The sequence below is a fragment of the Penicillium maclennaniae genome (genome assembly GCF_028827695.1).
Source record: "Penicillium maclennaniae strain IBT 15551 chromosome Unknown utg000003l:1.0-5670915.0:1.0-5674809.0, whole genome shotgun sequence".
NCBI lineage: Eukaryota > Fungi > Ascomycota > Eurotiomycetes > Eurotiales > Aspergillaceae > Penicillium > Penicillium maclennaniae.
The window spans coordinates 1,377,401-1,390,654 of NW_026623215.1; the positions used below are offsets into that span (position 1 = coordinate 1,377,401).

The 13,254-nt window shown below is 52.8% G+C and overlaps 7 protein-coding genes across 7 annotated transcripts; 4 read left to right on the forward strand and 3 right to left on the reverse strand.

The window, feature by feature from the left end:
- Positions 1-146: 146 nt before the first annotated feature.
- N7477_002625 (exocyst subunit SEC5) lies at positions 147-3,301 on the forward strand (the record flags this gene model as incomplete). Its single annotated transcript, XM_056964288.1, has 4 exons — positions 147-465; positions 516-714; positions 779-2,516; positions 2,570-3,301. 4 exons carry the CDS (start codon positions 147-149, stop codon positions 3,299-3,301), a joined length of 2,988 nt encoding a protein of 995 aa, XP_056824241.1.
- Positions 3,302-3,418: 117 nt separating this feature from the next.
- Positions 3,419-4,102, reverse strand: N7477_002626 (uncharacterized protein; the record flags this gene model as incomplete). The annotated part of the gene is made up of 2 exons (XM_056964289.1): positions 3,419-3,915; positions 3,979-4,102. The coding sequence occupies 2 exons, from the start codon at positions 4,100-4,102 to the stop codon at positions 3,419-3,421; spliced, it is 621 nt and encodes a 206-aa protein (XP_056824242.1).
- A 581-nt stretch (positions 4,103-4,683) lies between these two features.
- Positions 4,684-6,945, forward strand: N7477_002627 (uncharacterized protein; the record flags this gene model as incomplete). Its single annotated transcript, XM_056964290.1, has 2 exons — positions 4,684-4,938; positions 5,038-6,945. The coding sequence occupies 2 exons, from the start codon at positions 4,684-4,686 to the stop codon at positions 6,943-6,945; spliced, it is 2,163 nt and encodes a 720-aa protein (XP_056824243.1).
- Positions 6,946-7,676: 731 nt separating this feature from the next.
- capA (adenylate cyclase-binding protein) lies at positions 7,677-9,493 on the reverse strand (the record flags this gene model as incomplete). The annotated part of the gene is made up of 5 exons (XM_056964291.1): positions 7,677-8,446; positions 8,508-8,656; positions 8,708-9,009; positions 9,065-9,320; positions 9,447-9,493. 5 exons carry the CDS (start codon positions 9,491-9,493, stop codon positions 7,677-7,679), a joined length of 1,524 nt encoding a protein of 507 aa, XP_056824244.1.
- Positions 9,494-9,858: 365 nt separating this feature from the next.
- Positions 9,859-11,158, forward strand: N7477_002629 (uncharacterized protein; the record flags this gene model as incomplete). The annotated part of the gene is made up of 3 exons (XM_056964292.1): positions 9,859-9,931; positions 9,967-10,248; positions 10,296-11,158. The coding sequence occupies 3 exons, from the start codon at positions 9,859-9,861 to the stop codon at positions 11,156-11,158; spliced, it is 1,218 nt and encodes a 405-aa protein (XP_056824245.1).
- A 141-nt stretch (positions 11,159-11,299) lies between these two features.
- Positions 11,300-11,684, reverse strand: N7477_002630 (uncharacterized protein; the record flags this gene model as incomplete). Its single annotated transcript, XM_056964293.1, has 3 exons — positions 11,300-11,354; positions 11,422-11,604; positions 11,662-11,684. The coding sequence occupies 3 exons, from the start codon at positions 11,682-11,684 to the stop codon at positions 11,300-11,302; spliced, it is 261 nt and encodes an 86-aa protein (XP_056824246.1).
- Positions 11,685-11,971: 287 nt separating this feature from the next.
- On the forward strand, positions 11,972-13,183 carry N7477_002631 (mitochondrial 54S ribosomal protein mL44; the record flags this gene model as incomplete). The annotated part of the gene is made up of 1 exon (XM_056964294.1): positions 11,972-13,183. The coding sequence occupies one exon, from the start codon at positions 11,972-11,974 to the stop codon at positions 13,181-13,183; it is 1,212 nt and encodes a 403-aa protein (XP_056824247.1).
- Positions 13,184-13,254: the final 71 nt, after the last annotated feature.

The following is a 13,254-nucleotide window of genomic DNA, read 5'->3' on the forward strand; positions in this document are numbered from 1 at the left end:
CGGTTTTATTGTTCAACGGCTGCAGTCTCCTGCAGGAGGCTCTGCACAGCCCTGTCACTGAACCCTTGAATCCCGATTCCTATTTCAATTCGTCCAGTCCCCACTTCACGCCAGCGCCAGCTTCCAGCACCCGCAGCCGAGTCACCATGACTGACATTGACGTGGCCAGTCATTATAATCTCCCAGAGGAGTTCCCCGAGGAATGGCCCGCAGCGCTGGACGAGCCTGATCGGTCCGATGAGGAGCCTGTTCAACAAGCCAAGTCCCGCCCCCGCAAGTCGCGTTACTTTGCGCTAGAGCGGACACCAAGTGACTGGCGGAGTAATCTTGGGTCTCGCAGAGGCAGAGAAGCTCGGGAGAATGTGCAAAACGACGAGCCCGACCCATTGGGTACTGGCGACAGCGTTCTCCGGATCCTCAAACAGAGAGGACTGCGTCCAGAAGAGGAAGGGGGAAGCGATCACGGTTCCTGCTCTCATCGACCTCTTTCTCGCCCGCACTCTTTCTATCGCAAGCACACCACTCTGACTCAATTGATACCCTCATGGCCGGTTTGAATAACTTGTCGCAGTCCATCGACCAAAAGTCAGCATCGCTGAAAGTTCTCGTCGAAGCGAATTTTGAGCGCTTCGTTCGCGCCAAGGCAACTATCGATAGTGTATACACGGAGATGAGAGATACTGGGGAAATCCCACGAGCAAAACCTGTCTGCTCGTAGGTCAGGGCATTTCCGGAGCTACTCTGGTCAGCACCAAGGCCCATCTCCTTCTCCGGCGAGGGTCGTCACCAAAAAGACCGCTCTTGTTAAGGAAAGCGAGTATGGTATTAAGGGCATTCGAGGTCCATTGCTGGAAGCGTCCGTAAAGGCCGAGGAAGTGTGGGGGCCTGCTCTTGGTGGTCGAGACCGAGAACAGATGCTCAAATCCGTTGTGGATACTATGGAGAAGCATCGCGATGTCTACGAGATTGGAAGCCGCTTGTCCAAAGCCATTCAGCAACGCGACTACGAATCCGTTTTTGAAGAATATATCAAGGCGAGAACCTTGGCGAATCGGGCAAAGAATCTTGTGGAGCAGGCCTCCAGTAGCCGCCGACAGTTGAACGACCTTGAGACACATGCAATCTTGGCCATGGGGCGAATGTGGATGGATGTTGACCAACAGATTCATGCCTTCAAGAACGACCTTTGGAGACGTCTCAGCGACGCACCAACCATATCGACCACAAGTACTGCATCGGGCCCTGTGGAAGAGCATATGGAACTCATTGGAGCCTTGTTAGAATTGGGCGTCGATGACAATCCTATCTGGACGTGGCTCCACAGCCGCTGCGAATTCCTGAAAACCAGAATTACCTCATTCTGTGAGCGCTGCAAGGTGGAGATAGAGATTTTGCGACGCAGGCTTGCCGCAGGAGAGGAACCTATGCCTCAAATCACGGCGTCCCATCTTCGTCTAGCACCTCGCGAGTTCCCTGCAGAATCTCCTGAAAGACTTGATACGGATCATGTCATCGAGCTGTGGGATTGTGTCCAGGCTTTCCTGACCCGCCTTCTTTCGTCCCAGAGTGGATTGTTAGGCGAGGTGCTGGACTTCTGGGAGGTAGCCCAGTCCTTCATTGACGGCACCCGACAACGACTTCTACCCGTCGGATTCGAGGGTGAAAGCCGGAAGCACCACCGCCTCTCCCCTGAGAACATTCATCATTTAGAAAAGGGAGTTGTGGACCTGGTCAATCTCATCCGCAAAAATGTCTTGTCTCTGTTCAACGATCCTCCCACTGAAGATGTCTCGCTCCTCTCCTCACCCATTCCGCCGAGTCCCACAAGCCCAGCCTCGAGGGGTATCACGCCTACGGAGTCACAATTCAAGTTAGACCCGAAGAATCTGCCCTTCCCGGTGCCTAAGAAGGGAGAGCCGTGGGAAGATTATGCCTTTTGGCCCCCCTTCTCCAACTCGCTGAGTGGTGCTCACTATCTCAGCAAGTTCCTTGTTATTGTTGGCACCGCTGCCAGTGAGATGGCAGCTTTGCGTCCAGTCAATAATTCTGGGCCCACCCGTGACTTCCTCAAAGCGCTTGTGAGTATTGCTCGTGAGCGATCTGCTCGAGTAGCGTGTGCGACATGGAGCAAGGATGCGGAAATTTGCAAGATGTTGGAAGACTGGACGCGTGACACCGAGAAACGAGATCTGACCAAGATGCCTGGCTTCTTCGTAGCTTTTGAAAGCGCCAATCTCAGTGGTCTACAGAAGATCCTCTACATTTCTGAGGCCATGTCCAATGCAGGGTCCATGGATGTCGTAACTCCACCTCCCGCCAAGCTGCTTCAAATGGTCCGCACTCAGTTCGTGTCGAGTGTTTACAAGGCACTGAGTGGATTGGTTGAGAACGCCGAGCGCTTGACACCCTCGGGCGAGGAGAACGAATGGGTAATTTCTAGGCCTGTCATGACGAGTCAGGCTCTTGATGCTGCTTTGTCCGTCCTTGCTGCAGACTCGGTGGATTCAACCGACAGGGTAAGACTTCCTTCATGTCATGATGGCAGCCCATTTACTAACAGAAGATACAGAATGTTCGAATTCTCCTAACTCTATCAAACCTCAAAGCTCTTCAGGCTGAATACGTGCCCCAGTTGATTGCCAACTTTGAGACGTCATTCTCTGTCAAACTGACAGAAGAGGCCAAGACGGTCCGGGATGTTCTGAAGCAAATTGAGGACCGTCTGTTCCAGTCATACACCGAGCCGACCATTGCCACGTTGAATGAGACTATCATGAATGGCATCTCGGCAGCTGACTGGGTCCCATCAACTGATAGACCAGATCAAGTGCGTCCCTATGTCTACAACACGATGTTGACACTCGTGCTGGTGCATACTGAGATCACCACGACCATCCCGTCCAGCGTATCGGCTAGTTCTAGTCGCTCTTCACCAAATGCCCCGTCGTCTTTGCTCTCGACGGTACTCACTCATCTACTGGTGAAGGTCTCTTCATCTTTGTTGGCCGCGTTTAAAACTCGATCCAGCTTCTCACTTGCTGCCCTGATGCAAGCTACCTTGGACACCGAGTTCATTGCACAAACATTGTCACAATATTCAACCGACGAAGCATCCAACACCCAGAGCCAGATTTACGTGGAACTGGACCGTCGAACCACAAACGAGGCTCGCACCAAACTTCAAGCCGAGCTAGGAGAAATGAGAGTCGTCTTGAAACGACTGAGAGACCGGACCAAGGGCGAATTCGCCTGTTTCCGAAAGTCACGAAGCGGCGGCTCCAAGACCTCCATTGCCACTTAGTGTAATTTTTAGCGATATAGCCAACTTTCGTATTCATTCAAATGTTCCTCAATTTTTGTCCTATGGAACTCAAATAACCGGGTATCACATATTTTGTAGTTCACCTCTTTTCGAAGACTACTGACCAACCATACGCTGCACGCGACTAAGCAATACATTGCTCTCCCTGCCGAGTCTCCTCTTCCCAAATTGATCCGGCCGCTTCGCACGCAATGTCGCTTCCCGATCCTTTTGTTTCGCTTCGCGCTCCCGCTGGCGCGCCTCAGCGGCCTGCTTGCGCTTCTCTGCAATCTCCAACTCCTTCTTGAAAGCCGATGGCTTGGGAGGGCGACTTTGTCTCTTGCCATCCTCACGCGGGCGGCGGAGCCTGGGCGCGGGTGTTGGGGCAGGCTCAGGCTCAGGCTCGTTCAACATCGTGACTCGGTCGGGGTGAAGTTCCAGAGATGCGTGCTCGGGTTCAGTTGATTGCGTCTGTCCCTCTTCTCTTTTCTCTTCTTCCGCGGCTCTTTCATAAACGGACTTTGGTGCTTTGGCGGCGCTTTCTTTGGCCTTGATCTTGGCGTAGGCTTTTTTCACTTTGGCTTTTTGGATGAGGTCGGACTTGATTTTTTGAGCTGTTCATAAAGGGGATCAGCCATGCGACTACGGGAAGAGAAGCGATATGAAAGAATACTTACTCTTGCGACGATAGGTACCATCGGGGAGATTTGCTGGGCCGACGCTGAAACCCTTGCGCTTCTTGACAGGTTCAGCGCCATCTTTGGCGAAGAAATCACCATCACGAGTCCGTTTAGGTGCCATAATAATCACCGTTTAATTAGTGTTGGTTTAGGGTTGAAGATATTGAAGTGGAGAGAATGAAGGTCAGGAAAAAAAAGAGGCGATCTTCAAGTCCGGGCAACGGACCACGGTCTGGAACCTCAAAACATGGAGCTAGGCAAGGTCAAGAACATAAGATTATTCTAGCTAATCTCACTATGTAACATTCACTCCCGATTTTCATACTGTACTGACGGTCAGGCCTGAATAACATCACTAGCAGATTTTAACATACGAACAAGATCGGATTTTCTCGGTCCCGAGTGAAAACGGAAAGCGTATGATCTGCGATGAATCATCTGAGACCCACGATCACGACCTCTTCCTTCGGATCTCTCCTCCGGCCGTTTCCTTCTTTTCTTGCTTTCTTCTGCCCGGCATCTTATTCATGCCAATCAGTCTGAGCCTTCCCCTCTGACGGCATATCCGCTCATCTGCTCACACCGCATCGCATCCCACCCCACCACAGACCCGGGTCAGGTTTCGAAATAGCTCGCCACGTAGGCGACCTCCTGCAATGTCCGACTCAGCGTTTCAGACCTAGTCTGTTCAATCTCGCCACCATGCCTCTATTTCACGACCCTGATCGCCGGCGACGTTCCCCGTCAGACGAGTACGAAGTTGAGCAGTCCATCCCAAGGTCCTCTTGGGACCGAGCACAAATATACAGGCAGCATGAACAGGACCGGTCAAGGCCAGCTGGACCAGCTCTAGACTCATTGTCTTCTGAACCTCATCCACCCAAAAATTGGACCAACGATAGGCACGAACTTATACAAAGGATCAAAGAATCGTCGCCCTGGAGGCTACGATATACTGTATGTCAACCGCCGGGTGGATTTAACTCTTCCTGGCTCTTTACTTGGCGGATGGTTTCTCTTGCTTCATCTTGCAACAAAGGCTAACATATTTTGAAGTCGCAGGAGAGTGGCGCCAGCGAGGTTCCTATGTCTCACACCGCCCCGAAGGAGTCCAAGGTGGAGGAACCGATCGAGAAGCATGACTTGAAAAATAAAGAATATTCGCAGATACCAGAAGAACTGGGTTCGCCGGCCGATATTCGTAGGCCTCGGTCTGCTTTGCATTCCGGCGACTTCAGAGAAGGCACCGACAGCTCTACACAACATGCTCCGCCGTCACCTCGGCCTCATTTCGCTGATCGATTTCCAACCATTCCTATTCCCGACTTAAGTACCTCTCCTACAACGCCTTGGTTTGGCGCATCAACTTTCCAGACCCCGACACAGCGGCCCGCATTCGATGAACATCGTGAGATAGCGCTCCAAACCCGGGCTCGAGCACCTTCTCTCGGAACTTTTTCTTCGAGCTATGTTCTCAAAGCTCCAACGAGCCCTCTGGTACACCAGGCAAACAACACCGATCTGGATTTTTCACCTCGGGTTGATTCGGGAGCCTCTTCTGAGCTTGTCGATAGATCGAATCGACGTCGGACTTTACCTCCTGAGTCGTTTCGGCACCTCCAATCATCCCCGCCGAATTCGCGCGCCGTCAGCATTCGTAATCCTTATCAGCCAGGTCATCACGAGGGACTTTTCCAGCCACAGCACTTCCCTCGCCGGTCTTTGACGTCGGCGTATAGTCTTCAACTTGCCCCAACGAATAATGCTGCTGCATATCGGGCAAGGCGGCCATCTTTTGCCTCTGAGCTTTCTGCGAAGCCTCATGCTCCGATGGTAGGATCCTACGAAGAGTCTCTCTTACGGGGCCGAATGTCTATGAGTCCTTCCAAACCACTGGATTTTACGGCGCAAATCGGAGTTCTTGGGAAGGGAAAGTGCAAAAGACATCTAAAATGCCCTCCACACGTGACGGTGCCTTTTCCCGCTGTTTTCTACAGCTATCCTACCTCTGGAAATGGCCGTTCCATTGCGGATGACAGCCCAAGTCCGTACGTGGGCCATATTGACCTTGAGAACTCGCTCGTCAAAGATGAGTCGAGCACGAGGAAACGTCGTAATCGACATGCCAGCCCTACCAAGTCTCAAGAAGATACTGTCATGCTCGACACAGATGCAGCCCGAACTACTGATGTCGACATTCGACGTCGCCGAGAAAAGAAGAATCGCAGAGCGGAATCTCCAAAATGCCCCCCCGGCGGGTGCTATCGAATTCCCCAGCAGGGACAACTTCAAATTATAATCAAGAACCCACACAAGACCGCAGTCAAGCTGTTCCTTGTGCCTTATGACCTCACCGACATGGAACCAGGCACGAAGACCTTTATTCGGCAGAGAAGCTATTCGGCGGGCCCGATAATCGACATGCCGTTGAGTGCACGGAAGAACTTTGGAACTGATCGCCCCGAGGCCTCGTTGAACGCCACCGAGGATCCCCGAGACAAACCCATTTTGCGCTATCTCATTCATTTGAATATTTGCTGTCCGACGCGCGGTCGCTTCTACCTACACTCCAGTGTTCGCGTGGTATTTGCCAATCGTGTTCCAGACGGTAAGGAGAAACTGCGCAACGAGATTCAATTACCAGAGCCCCGATACACCCATACAAGCCTACTGGGGACTCGAGTCTCTCGGGATCCACCAGCAATGCACGATTGGCAATCGAAAAAGCTTCTCGCAGACGGAGCTCCGGCCAGGGCACCATTTCCCTTCTCCGACCACATGTATCATCCCCGAGCGACGTTCCACTACACTGGACCGCAGCCGAAGCCATGGGACTCACGAACTCCTCGCAATTTTCTCCAGAGTTTGACTCCACCTTTTACAACAAGCTCAACAAGGGCGACATTGGATATGGTGGTTCCGAGAACGGTGAGAGCCTACTTGCCACGCGACTTCGCGGTTTAGATGTGCATAAGCAAGAAACCCATGACAGCAGTTGAGTGTACCATCTCGGCATGCGCTCGCAAGAACACGCCTCGCCACGATATACACTCTGCCACCATTTTAGTACTGACTTACGTTGCCCGCTTTGACTCAAGTTTGACCAACCCATAAATACCCATCGAATGACCAGCTTAAGCCTGCTAGCCCGCATTCACGCTAAATACTAACCCAGATCTCAACAGCATTTCTTATCTTCCCTGTGCCCTGGCTGTGGCATTTCCATATCGCTGTGTATTTTCTTCTGAACCGAATAGGCCTGGCGCATGGGTCTTTGAACATATACCCCCGTCTTCGACACTTTCTTCGGCCGCTCATTTTCTCCTCTGCTTTTGGTTTGTTAAAGAGCTGCATTGAACTGTTTACTCTTTCGTATTTCCTTATTTTCTTTTGGTGGAGATTTGGATCTCATAAACAAACCAATGACATATTCTCTATCTTATATTCAGTATTGTATCCCATGATAAGCTACCTAATTTACTGCGTTCCTGGATGTATTGAGGACAAGCCAAAGCCGAGCGATACCGGGAAAAGTGCAGAAGTTTATTCTTGCATATATCTACAAAGGGCGCTAGGTACAGCAAAGTATTAGAAGGGATTGAGAAACGATATTTCCCTCGGACAGAAGAGACTTCTTCGAATAGAAGCTCTATTAACTGAAAGAATCAGGGGTCTCAACTCGCATCGAAGCAAGTTCATCCGGCGTGCTCAACAATCTCGTTGACCAGGACGCCATCTTTGATGTAGCTCTTAATCTGTTCGGGAATGGGGCACTCCTTGGTATCCTCATCAGTACCTTCCTTAGGAGGAAGCATGATGTTGACAGCAGTAGACTTGCTAGTGAAGATCTCAGTGGTCAGACTCTGAGGCCCGAGATAAACAGTAGCACCATCGACCTGGTCCAACAGAACGGTCGGCACGAAGCCGTCGACTTGCAGAGCAAACTTGGGCGACTTGATCACGTCGAGACTGCTAACGAGTGAGTCAACAATGATAGAAAGACCGGTGCAGTTGTCGATGGAGATGGCATTGGCCTTGCTGGAGACCTTGATGATGGCCTTGTTGCAACGCGAGATGAGAATCGACTGAGTCTGCTTCGCAGGGATCTCGATGATCTCGGTAGGACCCTCGAAGTTCTCGATGAGCCACTTGTTACCCTCCAAGTCCTTGCGAGGGGGCTTGCGGGCACGCATGCTCTCGGGCTTGGGCTTCTTGCCTGGGGGAGCGGGAGATTTGCCCCGGGACGAGCTGGGGCGATCGGAGACCATTGAGCCGGCGCGCAGGTTGGGGTTCTTGTGTGTCATCTCTGACTTGTCCACCTTGCGCAGACCAGAGGTGATTGCCTCGCCCTGGTTGAGCTGGTCAAACACAGCGGACATATCTGCCGCTGGGGCGGCGGGGGCCGGAGCAGGGGGGATGCCCGGGGGAGGAGGAGGCGGGGGAGCACCACCACCAGGGGCTTTGACTGTTGGAACCGGCGGAGGGGGGGAGGAGGGGGACAGCGCCTGTAGGCGTAGAAGCAGGACTACCCTTGATCTCTTTCAGCGCCACCAATGCGTCAACGCCAGAGTCGTCGTTCCACGTCAATCCCTTAGGATAGTGCTTCTTAAGGTAGGCAGAGAGCGCTTTGAAGTTTTGGTAGTATGCTTGAATGTACTCGACGTGTGTGCGGTCCCTATCAAAAGCTGTTAGGTGGAGTCTAGGTCATAACAAGAAAAGAACCTACTTGTCCTTGTACTCCTTCAGCACCTTATTACCGTAGTACTCAATACCGCCCATCATCTCGGTAACAAATTCCGCAGGCTTGCTCTCGAAGAACCAACCAAGCGCAACGATGCCCTCCGAAATGGCGCTCAGATGGTTGAAGTACGGCGACGCGCGAGCATTTTCGCGAATGTTGTTGATGCTGTCCGAGGCCTTGTGGAGATCAGTCATGAGCTCTGCAGGCTGAGGCTCAGGCTTCTTAGCCTTCGTCGAGACGTAGAGATAGGTGCGCTCGGCCTGGAAGGCTTGCAGAACTGCTTTGGACTATAGGCCGCAGTCAGAGACCGGATTTGTACGACGATTATTCAGACTCGCTCACCTGCTGTGCCACCTCTCCACCAATCTTCGCACCTAAGTCGACAAAATTCTGAACATCCTTCTTGATCAATGCGTCAAAATCTTGGATCTGCTCCGGGATCTGTGCTTGCGCGGGCGCCGCGGGCGGAGGAGGAGCGGGCTTAGGAGGTTCGGGGGTCGCGGGAGGTGCCGTAGATGCATCGTCCATGTTCTTGGAGACGCTAGGGTCATCTAGGGACATAGCCATATCCTCCAAGCGTGAGGTTGCAGCCTCGAGCCTAGTAGGCACATTGTCAGTTCATTCCTCAGGGTGCCTGTCGCACAGCTTGGAAAAGAATTCAATGTTAAACCAACGCGAGTCCAGCCATATATTGGTCAACTCCACCAGAGAAGAGCATACTTACCGCTTGATGAGGGTGGTGAAATTATGCATATGGCCGCCGCTTGCCATGATAGGCAACACGTTGCTCACAGAGGTAGGGGAGTTGGCTGAAAAAAGGGATTCGTCTGAGATGAGATATTGGGCACCGGAATCCTCTTTCGGCAGAAGATCTTGTCCCTTGCAATCCACAGGTATTCTAGGGGAAGTTGAAGACGAAGAAGATGAAGTGTCTGGAAGCTCCTGAGGTCCCAGCTCCAGGCCCGCAACGGTATGTATGTATGTTACGTTCAAGCCACAGCCGCGGGATGATGTCGTCACGTATAATTGGTATTTTGATTACTCTCCACTTTGCTTTGCCGGAGACACTCGATACACCTGATGTTCTTGTTCTTTCTCTTTTTCGAGAACCATTGGTGTCACGTTTCTCATTAAGCATGGCCGGAATCGCATCAGAGATTGCCCAGGTGGGCGAGATTGAGTTCTGTACACTCGGAATGTTTATTCTTGGTATGCTTATCATTTTAAAAGCCCCGCGGGTCCAGCGCTCACGGTGCATTGCGCAGATGACATTGATTTTGGAAATTCCCGACCTGGTGTCAAGAATATTCTTGGAGGTGCCGCTTCTTTTGCAGTCGTAGGAGCTCGCTTAGTAGCCGGCGCGCCATATGCGCGGTCTGTGAGCTGGATCGTGGATGTTGGCTCCGATTTCCCGCCGGAGACTCTTGCTGTTATAAAGTCTTGGAATACGAGCTGTGTGATTCGAGAGGACCCTCAAAGGCTTACTACGAGAGCCTGGAACGGCTATCATCCCGATGAAAAGCGAGGTAAGTTGAGCAACGAGGTTGGACCTGCCCATCAATGACCGGTATAGACTTCAAATACTTGACTCCAAAACTGAGGTTGGAGCCTTCGATGCTTTCCGAGACACAGGTGTGGTCTCGCACGTTCCATATGGTCTGCTCTGCAGCGCGCTGCGTGTCTATAGTAGCAGATATCCTGCGTCAACGAGAAGAGCTGCGAAGCGCAGGCCGGGCACCTTCTACTAAGCATGCTGCAGAGCGGCCTATCTTCGTCTGGGAGCCAGTACCCGACCTTTGCATGCCGGAAGAGCAAGAGAAGTTCTTTGAGGCTAACCGGGTCGTGGATGTGGTCAGCCCGAACCATATGGAACTTGGAATGATGTTCGAACAACCTGGTTGGACCGTGGATAGCGAGCAGGGCCAGAGCCTAGTCCAGACGATTATTAATTCCGGCATTGGTCCGAACGGTGACGGTTGCCTGGCCATCAGGGCAGGTAAGGAGGGAAGCTACGCCTACTCGAGAGATCAGAAACTCTGGCTACCGGCTTATCACCAGCCCGATGCCTCGGGCTCTACGGTGGTGCTGGATCCTACAGGTGCTGGCAATTCTTTCCTGGGCGCACTGGCCCAAGGGATGGTGACTGCCGGTCGTGAGCCATTCGAGATCATTCAATCCGTGCTGTCGCCCTCCGAGAGCTGGAGTAAAGTCATGAAGGCCTGGGGCAATCGTCAAGATATCCCTCTAGCGCTCATCTGCGCAACTGTCGCAGCGGGCTTTGTGGTGGAACAAATTGGCGTGCCAAAAATTTCTGTGGCACGGAATGGCAAAGAATTGTGGAATCAGTCTGAATTCACGGAACGGGTCCGCCTGTACACGCAGCGATTGTACACGACCGTGGAAGAGTCTCCCCAAAGGCACCTGTTGATCAATTGACCTATGGTTGATCAAGGAATGCCCTTCCATTATCGTACAGCCACAGGGAATTGTTATAATGATAGTAAAAAACACAAAAAGAAAATGGTCCGTCATGCTAGAAACCCTTCTTAGGTTGCCGTCCCAGTTCTGGCCATTTTACTATGACTGATTTGCGGCCTGCTGCTTCTCGTGCTCTCGGATTTGGCGACTCCAGCTATATTTTCAAAAGGGCAAGGGTCAGTTTGAAGATCTTCGTGGGCGTAAGCCGGGAAAGCACTGACTATCGGCTGGGGAAGAAGCGGCCCGGCTCGGGCATCTTGTCGCGATACTCGCGGTCGGCACTGATGCTGAAGGCCACAGCTGCAACGCCAATGATGAAGGCGCCCATGATGGCTGTATTGGCCTTCCAGTTGGCGGGCTGGGCGTACCAACCACCAGCGGGGGACCAGACTTCCTTGGGGTACCTGCGCAGCAAACTCTGTCAGTAGGCGCGAAGGATGCGCTCGGGGAAGCAAACCCACGGGATCTTTCCACCTCCACCCATTGTGAATGAGATGCAATTGAAGGCGCTTTAGGGGAGAAAAAGAGGTAAGGCGGGAGCAGTTCTCGACGGGTTGAAGCCGAAGTGGCCGTCAATCGAAGGTCAAGTGCCAAGCCACTAATCCCAATGAAGGCTAGCTCGAGCTCACACGACCTTTGGATCCCGTGACTGGCGACAATTTCTCTTTTCTCTCCCCGTAGATTGGCCGCACGTCTCCCGATTCTTTGCCCCCATTGAGCGTGGTCTTTTCTTCTCTAGTTTCTTCCGTGTTTGCACATATTGTCGCCCAGATGAAGAGGCTGCAGCTCCAACGATGGAGCAGCACGGTCCTTTCGCCGCGGGCTCGGACTGGTAACTGTCTGCATCAACAACTCTACACTGCTAAATTGCGGTACCAATCGACCGCGTCCTTCGTTCAGTCGCAGTCTACTCCTTACGATGCAGTCGATGTGCTTGAAGATCCGAAATTGATGGGCCAAGTCCGACGTGTTCACAAACGCAAGTCAGCACTCGCATATCCCTCTCCTCCGGTCGAAGCCGCGACCCGATCAGCAAAACTCGCAGCCCTTCACGCCCGACTCTACCTCCCTTCTCGCTTACCGCTTCAAACACTTGCGCGGACATTGGTCGATGCCAGCGCCGATGAAAATGCCGATTTCAACAACGAATCCTTGGCCACACTCGGTCATGACCTCCTCACCTACTACACAACTGAGCACCTCCTCTGCAACTACCCTCGCCTCCCCCTGACAGTCATCTTCGCCGCTATGTACGCTTACGTCGGTCCCAAGACCCTCGCCGCGATGGCAAAAGAATGGGGCGTGGAGCACGCGGCTATGCCCGGTGGTGAAGTCGACCCCGGCTACCTGCAATTCCAAAGGGTCGAGCCCGGCACCGACGTAAACGCCAACTCGGACCTACAGTCAGCGCGGCCATATGCTGCGAAGAAGAACTGGAGGAAGACTGTCACCTCTAAGATCTTCTACGATGACGAGTTCGGTGACCAGATCAAGGGGGTTGTGCCAACGGGCTCCGGCTCTGGCGTTACCGCTGAGCTGGCCAGCGCGACCTTCGTCCGCGCCGTGATGGGCGCTATTTACCTCCACGCTGGGCGCCCAGCTGCGAAGCGATTCTTCGAGCAACACTTCCTCTCCCGGCACCTCAACATCTCTGAGCTGTTCAACTTCTCTCAGCCGGCCCGTGACCTCGCCCGGTTGTGCAATCGTGAGAACTTTGAGCCACCCGTCGCTAAGATCATCAGTGAAACCGGCCGGAAGAGCAGACACCCCGTGTTCGTGGTTGGTATCTTCTCTGGTCAGGACAAGCTGGGTGAGGGCGCTGGCGCCAGCCTGCTTGAAGCTCGTGAGCGCGCGGCTCTCGCTGCCTTGAAGGGCTGGTATCTTTACAGCCCGCTCAACGTGCGCGTCCCCAGCTCCATGGAGGAGGAGGGCGCCGCGCCATGGAAGCCCGTCCACGTCGACCCGGGTGAGGTGATTGTCTGAATATCCCTCATTCAAGGGTGATACCAATAACTTCATGTGTTTTTATTATTGGCTTTATTTCTTTTATTTTC